At 24.0% G+C, this 11744-nt stretch overlaps 2 protein-coding genes across 3 annotated transcripts; both read left to right on the top strand.

The window, feature by feature from the left end:
* The first annotated feature begins 1312 nt into the window (after nt 1-1312).
* On the top strand, nt 1313-5071 carry LOC136080666 (uncharacterized). 2 transcript variants are annotated; one of them, XM_065797607.1, is made up of 14 exons: nt 1313-1397; nt 1624-1720; nt 2012-2114; nt 2551-2746; nt 2865-2921; nt 3046-3078; nt 3168-3200; nt 3786-3820; nt 4038-4098; nt 4221-4282; nt 4370-4394; nt 4473-4557; nt 4633-4657; nt 4773-5071. In XM_065797607.1, exons 1-12 carry the CDS (start codon nt 1368-1370, stop codon nt 4548-4550), a joined length of 810 nt encoding a protein of 269 aa, XP_065653679.1. In that variant the 5' UTR covers nt 1313-1367; the 3' UTR covers nt 4551-4557; nt 4633-4657; nt 4773-5071. The 2 variants fall into 2 exon arrangements, with proteins under 2 accessions (XP_065653679.1, XP_065653678.1); XM_065797606.1 differs by having other exon boundaries at nt 2012-2177.
* Nucleotides 5072-6898: 1827 nt separating this feature from the next.
* On the top strand, nt 6899-11100 carry LOC136080231 (uncharacterized). Its single transcript, XM_065796845.1, has 8 exons — nt 6899-6973; nt 7050-7094; nt 7316-7354; nt 7482-7543; nt 7624-7648; nt 7997-8070; nt 8770-10792; nt 10990-11100. The coding sequence occupies exons 3-8, from the start codon at nt 7331-7333 to the stop codon at nt 11098-11100; spliced, it is 2319 nt and encodes a 772-aa protein (XP_065652917.1). The 5' UTR covers nt 6899-6973; nt 7050-7094; nt 7316-7330.
* Nucleotides 11101-11744: the final 644 nt, after the last annotated feature.

The raw sequence follows: 11744 nt of genomic DNA, 5'->3' as shown, positions 1-11744 counted from the left end.
TTACATTTCATGTAATATTTACATATAGTACAAGTACTAATTTTAAGTAAACACCATAATAAGACTAAAACACCAAACTAAAAAAACAAAAAACACAAAATAACACAAAAAAACACACAAAAAACACACACGCAAGAAAAAAAAGAAAAAAAAAACGTAAAACAGTACAATACTTAAACGAAAAACTTTTAGAATAATAATTAAGTAAGAGGTTTGTAAATTTAGGACATAATTCAAATTTCTTTTATACATCTATCTAGTATAAAAGACTTTTATATACCTAATTAAAATATAGCAATAAAAGAGAATTAGATTATAATAATATACAGTAACAACATTGTAAATAATGTATTAATATAAGTATCGGTAATAATAATAGTCAATAATAGTAAAAACTCCAGTTATTAATATTATCTATTGGTAATAATAATCAATATAATAATAATACAAATGATAAAGATAACTATCCTACTAATAATAATAATAATAACAATAATAATAATAATAATAATAATAATAATACTAATAATAACAATAATAATAGTAATAATCTCAATTGTGCTTTCTCTACGCGTAGTTTGTGCTTTTTCTACGCGATATGTGCTTTCGCTACAGATTTGTGCTTTCTCTACGCTTTTTTTGTGCTTTTTCTACGCAATGTTTTTTTTTCTACCGTTTTGTGCTTTCACTACATTTAACGTTTGTGCTATTTCTACCGCTTTGTGCTTTTACTACAATTTAGTGCTTTCTCTACCTAATATTTACCGTTTTCGCTACCGGCTAAAGGTAATTATTATTTAATTATTTTGAAGAATTCTTAAAAGAAAATCAAAAACCTTTTTTTTATTTGTTACACGTTTTTTATTTTTTTATTTATTTGAATAAGTTTAATCGCTTAAAATAAAAGTTATTTTCTTGGAATTTCAGCAAGATACATGTGTTTGTATATTTATTTAATTGTTATAGATTCAGATGAATTTGGATCAAGATATTCTTAAAAGTTTAGCGTTAATTTTTAATAATATTTTGACTGTTTTATGATGTTTATTGCTATATTATATATATTTTTGTTCGATTGTCCCTATTATAAATAATTTTTTTTTCATGCAACTGCCTTTAATTTAAATAACCCAAACAATCTTCAATAATAAATCTGGAGAAAATCTAACTGTTTCCATTCTACAACATTATTAATGTTTATTGTTAGTATTGCTTATTAATGTTAAGCAATAATAATAATAAATAAAAAATAATATTTATAATGTGTTTCTAATAATATCATAAACACATTATAAATATTATTTTTTGCTTATATTTAGCAGTTGAAGTTTAGTAAGAAAAAGTTTTTAAATTAAACAGTTTATATCATGGACAAAATTGTGAAATCATATGAAAAGGTAAAGTTCCTTAAATATATATATATATATATATATATATATATATATATATATATATATATATATATATATATATATATATATATATATATATATATATATATATATATATATATATATATAATATAAACCAAAAAAAGTTTTTTATATTATATATACAGTTACAGAATATACACATTCATTTAAGATTAGTTGAAATAGATATTGATATCTGTATAATATTTAGAGAGGATCTGAAGTTTCAGCCAAACAAAAGTTAGTATATGCTTGTGAAAGAGATGAATCACAGCATTTTAAAAAGTTGTTCATTGATAATAAAATTGGTTTGTTTTATTTTTTATAATATGTTCATTATTTTATAACAAGCATAATATTTAGTATTTTATATTTTATTTTACATTTATGTTTATTTATCATAACTTGTAAATATCTTAAGTGAACAGATAAAAATAATCCTAGTGTTATCTAAAAATATTTTAAAATGTGTTATAACATGTCCTTTAACGTGTTATAACATGTTCTTATAACATGTTATAGCATGTCCTTTAATGTTAAAGGACATATTAGTTTTCTTTTCAAATACTTTACATATATTTTGAGATGTAATATATTAGGTTATGGGATTTTTACCAAAAGAGATTTTGAAGCTAACGAAGTTTTATTAGAATATAAAGGTGAAGTTATATCTCGTGTGGAAGCAAAACTGCGTCACAAAAAGTATTTTATGGAAAAAAAAGGTTGTTTTATTTATGATGTAGATTTTGGCTCTGAAAGAGTGAGGTATGTAATTTTTTCGACAATATAATTTTTTATAATGATAATTGATGATAAATATTGAAAGGTTCCTTATAATAATCTCCTTAATATTTGTGTTAAACTTAATTAAGTTTTATGTGATAAATAATTAAACTATTGCTTTTAATAATTTGAAAAAATAATTTTATTTATTGAAGAAAACTCAAGTTCAAGAAGCTGAATTTTATTAAGTTACATTATGTTTAATAGGCTGTTGAAAAATAACTTTCGTAAACTTTTATTATTATGTTTTATTATTAATATTATTGTTATTGGGTGAGAATCTTATCAACATTCGGTGTTTCTATGTCTAAAATTCAAATGATTTTTGATATTATAATTTTATAATGAAATTTAGCATTGATGCCACTTTTTCATTGTCTTTTGGACGTTTTATTAACGATTCAGCTGAAAAGTTTTCAAACTGTAGGCCAAAATGTTGTTTGGTGGAAGGAAAGTATCGCCTTATGTTTTTTTCCAAATGTTTCATTCCTTTGAATACTGAGCTGCGATATGATTATGGAGACAAAATCAATCAAAAATGGAGAGATTCTGTAAATTTTTTGTAGTTTATGCATTTTTTGTTTGTTTTCATAAATAGATTTAGTTTAAGATTATTAATTTTGTTGCTTAAGATTTTCTACATCCTAATCAAAAATTTATCTTATCTAGAGAGACTATTTAAAACCATTAACAGTTAATGACTTGAGAAATTCATTACTTGGAAAGGTTTACTCTATATACTTTTTGTATTTTAACAACCTAGTTGTTTTTTTATTTAGTAAATAATTCTTTTAAGAGCGTAAAAGTTAATAAAATTTATTTATTAATTTTTGTTTCATTTCACTTTCAGCCTCTTAAACAACATTTGACAAAGGTGTCAGAGGTTTGTGTATTTGTGCATTTATTATAGATAAATTTTCTATACTTATATATTATTTTTTTTAAACATTTTAAAATAAAATTGCTTTAAAGGTTTTGTTGTGTTCAAGTTCTAATCAGTTAGAGGTATTTTTATTGTCAGCTTTTTCAAATAATTTAAACTTATTTGAAAACTATTATGAATAAAATTTAAATAAATCATATTTAGCATTTACTTTATATTTTTTCCCTCAAATGCCTAGATATCAATAAAACTGTTTTTTTTTTGAAAAGAAAAGAGTTGCAAAAAATTTTCTAGATTTATCCAAAAATCTGGGTTTTTTTAAACTTTCAATTTTTCCAGATTTCCAAAAAGTTTTATGTGAATACTAATTTAAATATATATTTTTGCAATGTTTTTTTTTCTAGCTTTTTCAGTCTTATAAAAAATATATTAAATATTTCATAGAAATTAAGAAAGCCATTAGCTTAAAGCTAAATTAAGAAAAAAATAAAGAAAAATAAATTTTGTGTGTGTGTGTGTATATATACACATACAAAATATGTGTGTATATATAAATATATATACACACATATGTGTGTATATATATTTCAGTTAGTTAAAATTTTTCAGCTTTCTTTAAAAATAATTATTCAGAAATTTTTGGGTTTTATTTGTAAAAATTTTATAAAAACATAAACTTATTTTTATAAAATATTTCTTTCTTTCAGGATGTAGGTTTGAAAGAAAGTTCTCTTGCAACAAAGTAACCAAATTTAGTCTCACTTATTTTCTAATTTTTTGTTATAGTTTATTACTTTTTGTTTTTAACAAAGCTTGAACTTAATATTGACAGATATCGAAATTTTGGGTGAATATGTCAGACTTGAGTTAAAAAATATTTTATTTTTTGAATTAAGCTATTTTTGTTAATTCTCCTTTACCATTGATTTGCTTTTTCTACTTATTGATCAATTTTATAGTTTAATGAATCAATTGCGTCAGTCCCCGGCTGTGTTATTCAAGGAATCAGAAGAAGTATTGGTATTACATCAGTTGTATTTATGTTTACAATGTTTTATTCATTTAAATTATATTGCTTGGGATAATTAATTAATCAATGTTAAATAATCAAATTAGTCAATATCTCATATATTTATGTCTAGTCTTGCAAACTAGAATTAGAGTACGAACCAATGGTTTCTTTATCTGACATCCTTCTTGTAAGGTAAAATTTAAAAATTAGTTATTTTTAAAATAGTTGTTCTTCAATTGTTTTCTGTCACTAACTAATTATGAAAGTGACATTCTTTAGACCCACTGAAGAAAAAATTGATGAGGTAGTTTTGATAATTTTATTTTTGTTTAAAAGGATGCAATAAATATAAACTAAAATGCCACACTGATTTTATGTGCAGAGTGAAAAGAAAAACCTAATGATTGATATAAAAGAGATCAAGACAATGAAGCAAAAAAAGCGAACTCCGATAATGTGATTCAAGAGTAATTTTATTAAGTTCTTCAGCTTGTAACCTTTTTACTGAAAATTATTCTATTAACAAGCTAAATAATTTTTAGATCTTTTAAAATCAGTGTTGAGGAGGTAATTAATTTGAGTTTTTATATTTATATGTTTGTATGTGTGTTTATATATATATATATATATATATATATATATATATATATATATATATATATATAATTCATTTTAAAATAAGTGTTTGCCAACCATTGGAATAGAAAAAACTACTTTTATGGTGTCTAATGAGAACAATGGAAACCATCATATAGGTTTAGAAGAAAGTCCTCATGGGTCCAAGTAAACCGAAATTAACAATTAATTTTTTAAAGTTTTTTTTTTTTTATTGTAAATTTCTTTTTTAACTTAAGTTTTAAAATTTATATTATAAAAATGTAGAACTTTTGTGTAAAGTTATTAAAACAGCTTCCTATCTTTTTTAATACTTTTCTTTTCAATACACTTTTTCTAATAAAAGATCAATTTTTTACTTATATGAATCAAATGCATCCCAATGAAAACACTATGAAAAGGGAGGAAACAACAAAAGTATTGGTATGTTATAATTGCTGTATTTTTCTATCAAATATTTTATTCAATGAAATTATATTGCTTGGTAAAATTAATTAATTAAATATATCTTCAATTTTTTTCCCAGTCTTGCAAAAAAGAATTAAAGTATGATGCTAATATTTCTTTACCTGACACTCTTCTTGAAAGGTAAATTTGAAATAATAAATTTTTTTGAAATAGTTTATTAATTTTCTGATTTTCTAATTAATAATAGTGATATTCTTTAGAGCCTCTAAAGATAGAATTGATGAGGTAATTTTTATAATTTGTGTTTGTAATAATACATATACACAGTGTTGTCAAAAATATTAGAATCAACAACGTAAAAACCATAAAAAAATGACTTAGTGAAAAATAATTTGTAAATTCTTTATAATTTTTAAATCAAACACTTCATTAATACACAATTTAGTTTAACAAATTTTTCAACATGTTTTAGTGTTGTTGTTTTTTAAATTTTAGACACATTTTTTAAATTTTAGGGTCATAAACATTTTTATTTTCCAAATATTAATTAAAGCAAAATCAATGAGATTTTGCAAGTTTGTTAATGCCGTGAAGCTCTCTGAATATTAACTATTTTTAAACTTTAGATTGAATTCAAATCTGATGAACTTCTAGGCCACAGAAGATTGAAAATTTTTTATCAGGGTTATTGTTAAGTAGATCATATGATAAATGTTCTGGATAACTAATGTAGCAAACAGTTTAAATTAGGAACTCTATTTTTCAAAGGTCTAGGTTGCATATAAGAAAAAATAAGTAAAATTGAGTAAAATTGTTGTTGCACAGAAGAATGAATGCGATAAAATAATGTGATTCAACTTGGTTTGCTCCCAACTGGAATTTTAAGGAATGTTAGGCCATAAAAAATTTTAAGGAATGTTAAGCCATAACAAATTCTGTTTGTCTATACTGTGTTCTACTAATGGCAGGCCATATAATATCCTACTAAAGACATTTGTGTTTTTATTTGGCAGTGGCTACTTGCTTGGTCACAAAAATAAACCTGATTGATTAGATAGGACTTTACACAACTGTTAGAAGTATTGATATTATCTTTGTTTTTCTTGCACTAAGCCAATCAAAATAATATGACAGATGCTATTGTGATCAACTTTTAATCTAAAATCTGAGAATTTTAGGGTAAGTTTCAGCTACATAAAGTTTTTTGGATAGTGTAAACTTACTAACTGTAAACTACTATTTTAACAGTCTTAAAATAAAATTGAAGTAAAATTTTATTAAGGCTTTGGCTCTAACTTTTGCTTTAATTAAGGCAGTGGCATTGGTCTTGAAGTTGTACTTGTACTATGTATCATAGAATATTTGTCATCTGTTTAAAGTGTCTTAATGGTACTTATCTGCCATCATTTAAAACTTACTAGTAAAGATAAAATATATAAAAATAGCCACCAAATTATTATTTATGTGTATTTTTAAAAATAATTAAAATTATGCAAACTTGCCCTAAATTTAAAAAACTTTTAATAAAATAGTTAATATTTTATGTTTCGTTGTACAAATGTAACTAGTAATATAACAAAATTTTTTTTTTTTTTTAATTAGACTTAAAATTTTTTAAGGATTCTAATATTTTTCACACCACTGTATATGTATGTATATATATATTTATAGTATATGTATATATATATATATATATATATATATATATATATATATATATATATATATATATATATATATATCACTTTTTTTAATTTAGTTTTTACTAAACGAAGGCATTCAAAAAATAAACTATACTGTGTCTACTGAACAAAATAGAAACCTTCCCATAGATCTGGAAAAACGCTCTCATGATTCAAAGTAAACCTAATTAATTATAAATATTTTATTTATTTATTTATAGTTTAAGTTTGTTAATATTTTTTTTACAATTTAGGATTGTGGAAATTTTGGGTGAAGATTACAGGCTTGAGTTTAACAAGTTGTTATTGTTTTCTATTAATCTTTTTTACAAACATAGATTTTTATGTCTCAATAAATTATCATCTGTAAAAATCTTGTATATATATACATATATATATATATATATATATATATATATATATATATATATATATATATATATATATATATATATATATATATATATATATATATTTATTTATTTATTTATTTTTTAGCTTTATGAATCATTTTTATCAGGGCAATAGTAATTCTATGTGCATGAAGGAAACAACAAAAGTATTAAATATGCGTTGTTTTTTTTGTTGTTTTTTTTTTTTTTCGTATCAAATATTTTATTTGGCAATAATTATATTAAATTTTACTTTATAAAATTATTAATTGTAATGGCAAAATTTATGTGCAGACTTGTGAAGCATATTTAAATAATGAACAGAAGATTTATTCACCTGGAACTCTCTGTGAAATGTATGAATGTTAATTTTTGAGATAGTGTCCTTGTAATGTGTTGTTGAACAGCATAATAATAAAAGAAACAAATTTTTTAGATCCTCTGAAGATGAATTATATGAGGTAATTTTTTAACTAATGCGAATATATAATTTAATGAATTAGATTTTGGAACAACAAAGGGATTGGTTAACTAATTTTATAATTTAATGATTTGTATCACCTCAGAATCAGAACTTGGCATTTTTATTTTTTGTTGCTGGTGATATTTTTTTAATGAGTTATTTCTTGTTATTTCCTTTGGATTAAGTTTGTAAGATTATTAATGTTGGGGTTCCTTCAAAGTTTGTATGCTTAAAAAAATTATAGTTGCCTAATTGTTTTTAAAGTTTCCTATGCTTTATTTATCTTTGTTTTCATATAACTGAAATAAATTGTAAAATTTTCAATAATTTGATTTATTTTGAGCAGACTGGTAAGATAGTGGTGATGACTAATAAAGTGGAAAAGCTAGAAAGTAAAAAAAAAGAAACTCCGCTTGAAAAGTAATTTTATTTTTTTATAAAATTTAAACATTCACTTTTTTAGACGGTTTTTAGAACTTTTGAGGAGGTAATTAGTTTTAATTTTGTTAATTATACTTTTTTTTAATAATCTACAATTGATCTAACTATGTTGCATGATATAAGTGACAGAACAAAACATTGTTTATAAAACAAACCAATTGATTAACAGGCTTTAAAATTTACTCAAAAATTTTAACTCACTTTTAAAATAATTTTTAAAAGCAGCACATATGTATTGATTTAATATGATAAAATTAGCTAATCTTTTTATTTAAATAATCCATAACTTCCTTTAATGAGAAACTTTTATTATTTTGTTTTGACTTATATTATATTCCAGTGTTTTGGTACCTTTACTAGTGGTGTTTAAGAAATTTCCGATAAAAAACAAAAAAAAGAGTTATTTTGAAAGAAACCTTTAAATTGTGCTTGTATCATATAGAAAAGTCTGAATTGTGACCTTTATTATAGAATTACTTGAAAATGTGCAGAAATATTTTTGACTAAAGATTTTGAGACTTTTTACAGGAAGAGTCATAAGAAATAAAGATTTTATTTCAAAAAGTTTTGTAAATTAAAATATTTATATAAGTAAATATTAATTATATTATAGGAATCAATTAAGTTTTTAAAATTTAACCTCTACCAAATAATAGTTTAATATTTTTGTTATTTCAGCCTCTTTAAACATAAAACATATAGATGTCCTGTTGATGGTTGTTTTAAAGAAGTTGTCAATTTGTCAAGACATTTACAAAGCAAACGCTTAAACCACTTTTGGAGTAAAGAAAGTGCACAGGAAGAAGCTCTTACCTACTTCAATCATCGTAATAGATCTTCTGATATACAAATCCTTTTTCAGTGTCCTTACCAAAATTGCATGGCTGCAGTTAAAAGAATGGATAACCATCTTAAAAGGGTTCACAATTTTAAATCTAGTGATCCATTTTACAAAAAGTTATTGAACAGTGCAAGCAAAATTAATATTAATAATATGCCACCAAATGTCATTTCCTCTCCAAAACAGTTGTTTAAAAAAAATTCTTTAACTGAAAGCAAAAGTGCATCTACTTGTTCTAGCAATGATATTAGTATGCCCTTATTGCATCATGCAGACAGTAATATAAATTTTGGTCATATCATTAGTGATATAAATTCCTTGCCTAATGAAAATAAAAGTATAGTTTTGGAAAAAAAATCTCTTCTTACTGATATTATTTCTAGCAGTGAAGTAAGTTTAAATCTTTCATCTACACCTTATATTGCTAATATTCCTTCTACTATAGCTTCAGAGTCAGATTTAAGCACTTCAGGTTCTGATGATGACAGTGATGAATTATATATACCTGAAGACAATTTCATATTGCAACTTGATGCTAATATTGAAATATTGTTAAACAATTTTAAAAACTTTTTAGTCGGACCTGATAACAAACGAGTATCTGAATCTGCTTGCAGAACAGTAAGAGATGTCCAGAGGTATTTCCAGTTAGTTAGCACTGCACATTTTAACAATGCTTCTAACCTTTTCACTATTGAAACTATACGGGACATCTATATTCCAAAACTTGAATCCAAACTTTTGAAACCTGGCTCAATAAAAAAATATTTGTTTTCTTTGCTAGATTTTTCTAATTTTTTACTATCAGAAAAAGAATCTTTAAAAATTTCTCAATGTAGTAAAGCAGATTTATATGATATAAAATTAAAGTTAAATACATGGATAAAAACATATAATCGCGAAAACAAAAAGCAACATTTTCATCGTCAAGAAAGGGACTACCAATCAATTATTACACCATCACAGATTTCATCATACTTTGAGTCTAACATTGCTAAGGAAGCTTTGAAGCTTTTTAATTATTTTATTCTTAATAAAAGACCTGTAACTCTGACAGAGTACACTATCATGAGAGATCATTTGATACTTGTGATTTTACTTGGCACAGCTCATCGCTCTGGTGTCTGTGCCAATATCACAGTAGATGAATTTTTGATGTCTGAAAAGAATGCAGACGGAATGTTTCTTATTCCTGTTGCTAATCATAAAACATTTAGCACCTATGGTCATATGTATGTTGTTCTCCAACCAGAAAAGTTTCAATGGTTAGATGTTTTTGTAAATAAAGTTCGTTCACAGCTAAGTACCACATATAGAAATATTTTTTTATCGTGGTCTGGTCATCGCATGAAGTCTGGTGCCATAAGTGAACGACTTGGTTCACTGTGGAAAAATGCTGGGATTTACCACAAAAGTTCAGGGAAACGAAATGTTTGTGCTACACTTCTGCGTAAGTCTGTGGCTACCGGTATACGGGAACAAAATATCGGAAATAAAGATGAGATTGCTGGTAGTATGGGGCATTCGTCTTTAACAGCAGAAACAAATTACACTTGTCGTAAAAATCGTAATACGGCTGTGAAATCCAGTAAGTCTATAAGCGCTTATTTTCAACATGATTTTATGGATTCAAAAAATTCAAATTCATATACATTAGATAAAAAAATAGAAATAGAGGGTAGTATGACTCCCACCAATAGGAAAAAATGGTCATTGCAAGAAGAAAACATTTTGAAAAATACTTTTCATGCAACTCCAACAATGAGTGAGATAATGGATGTACTGCCATCAATTGGAATTAATGCCACTCCAAAAAAGATGTATGATAAACTAAGAAGCATGTTTGAACCTGCAATAAAAGTATAAATTTTGTAATTTTTCAAAGTAATAATATTATTTATTGTATATATAATTTATTATATATGTAACTTTTCCAACTTTTAAACTGATTTCACTCAATTTATAAGTTAAATACCCAATTTTATTTTGTTTTTAATTGAATTTATCAGTTTAATACAATATATTAATTGAATTTATGTTTTTTTTAATGCATTTAGACCAATGTTACACCAAAAAGGCAAAAAATGTTCACTAAAGAACACATATTAGTTCTACATTCAAATGGTGGTGAACTTATTTCTGGTGGCCCATTGATCGAAGAATTGTAAATGTTTTACAAAATTCTTTGTTATTAGAAAAGTATAGTTGGCAGCAGTTGAGAACGCGGATTCTTATGAAAGAAAAAAACGCCTAATTAAAGTAACTTTTAAATTATAATATTTATTTGCATAATTTACTTAATGTTTTTGTATAGGAGACCCAGGCTAAAAATAATATTAGATTTTTGAATGTACTATTTCTAGGTCAAAATTTAATTTTTTTAAAATTAGTTGCTCAAGGTCATAAATTATCCTATTGATTAAAAGACAAATTACATGAACACAAGTTTCACTAAGGAGTGTTTAAAGTCTATGGGTTACTCTTAACCTCCCTACCACTTTTTGCTCTTGTAATTTATGCTCATGTAATCTTAAATTTATATTTTAGTTTCTCATTTTGATTAAAACTTAATTTCTTCATGTATTTTTTTACTCACAAATAATAATAAATTTTTTAGTTGGAGACAAATGATGGAAATTGTCAATGAATATGAAAATGATTTCATTCCAAGAAGTTCTTAAAACACTTTTCTAGTCATAATATTTGTTATTTGTTATATTTGTTAGTTATGTTTTAACATTTAAATATTTTTTTTATTTGTTTCATTTTATTAGATCATATAGCTGATTTTTGTATCTATGATCTATGATTT

The sequence above is a fragment of the Hydra vulgaris genome, chromosome 05 (genome assembly GCF_038396675.1).
Source record: "Hydra vulgaris chromosome 05, alternate assembly HydraT2T_AEP".
Taxonomy (NCBI): domain Eukaryota; kingdom Metazoa; phylum Cnidaria; class Hydrozoa; order Anthoathecata; family Hydridae; genus Hydra; species Hydra vulgaris.
Note: the sequence above shows the minus strand (reverse complement) of the source record. Positions and strands in the feature narration are given on the sequence as shown.

Excerpts from the sequence above, each read along its gene's own strand:
- LOC136080666 (XM_065797606.1), top strand. The coding sequence starts at position 1,368 with ATGGACAAAATTGTGAAATCATATGAAAAG. Across the intron at positions 2,922-3,045 it reads GAAATTCATTACTTGGAAAG|CCTCTTAAACAACATTTGAC; the intron begins GTTTACTCTATA and ends TTTCACTTTCAG. Across the intron at positions 3,201-3,785 it reads CAAGTTCTAATCAGTTAGAG|GATGTAGGTTTGAAAGAAAG; the intron begins GTATTTTTATTG and ends TCTTTCTTTCAG.
- LOC136080231 (XM_065796845.1), top strand. The coding sequence starts at position 7,331 with ATGTGCATGAAGGAAACAACAAAA. Across the intron at positions 7,355-7,481 it reads GCATGAAGGAAACAACAAAA|ACTTGTGAAGCATATTTAAA; the intron begins GTATTAAATATG and ends ATTTATGTGCAG. Across the intron at positions 10,793-10,989 it reads TGTTTGAACCTGCAATAAAA|ACCAATGTTACACCAAAAAG; the intron begins GTATAAATTTTG and ends TAATGCATTTAG.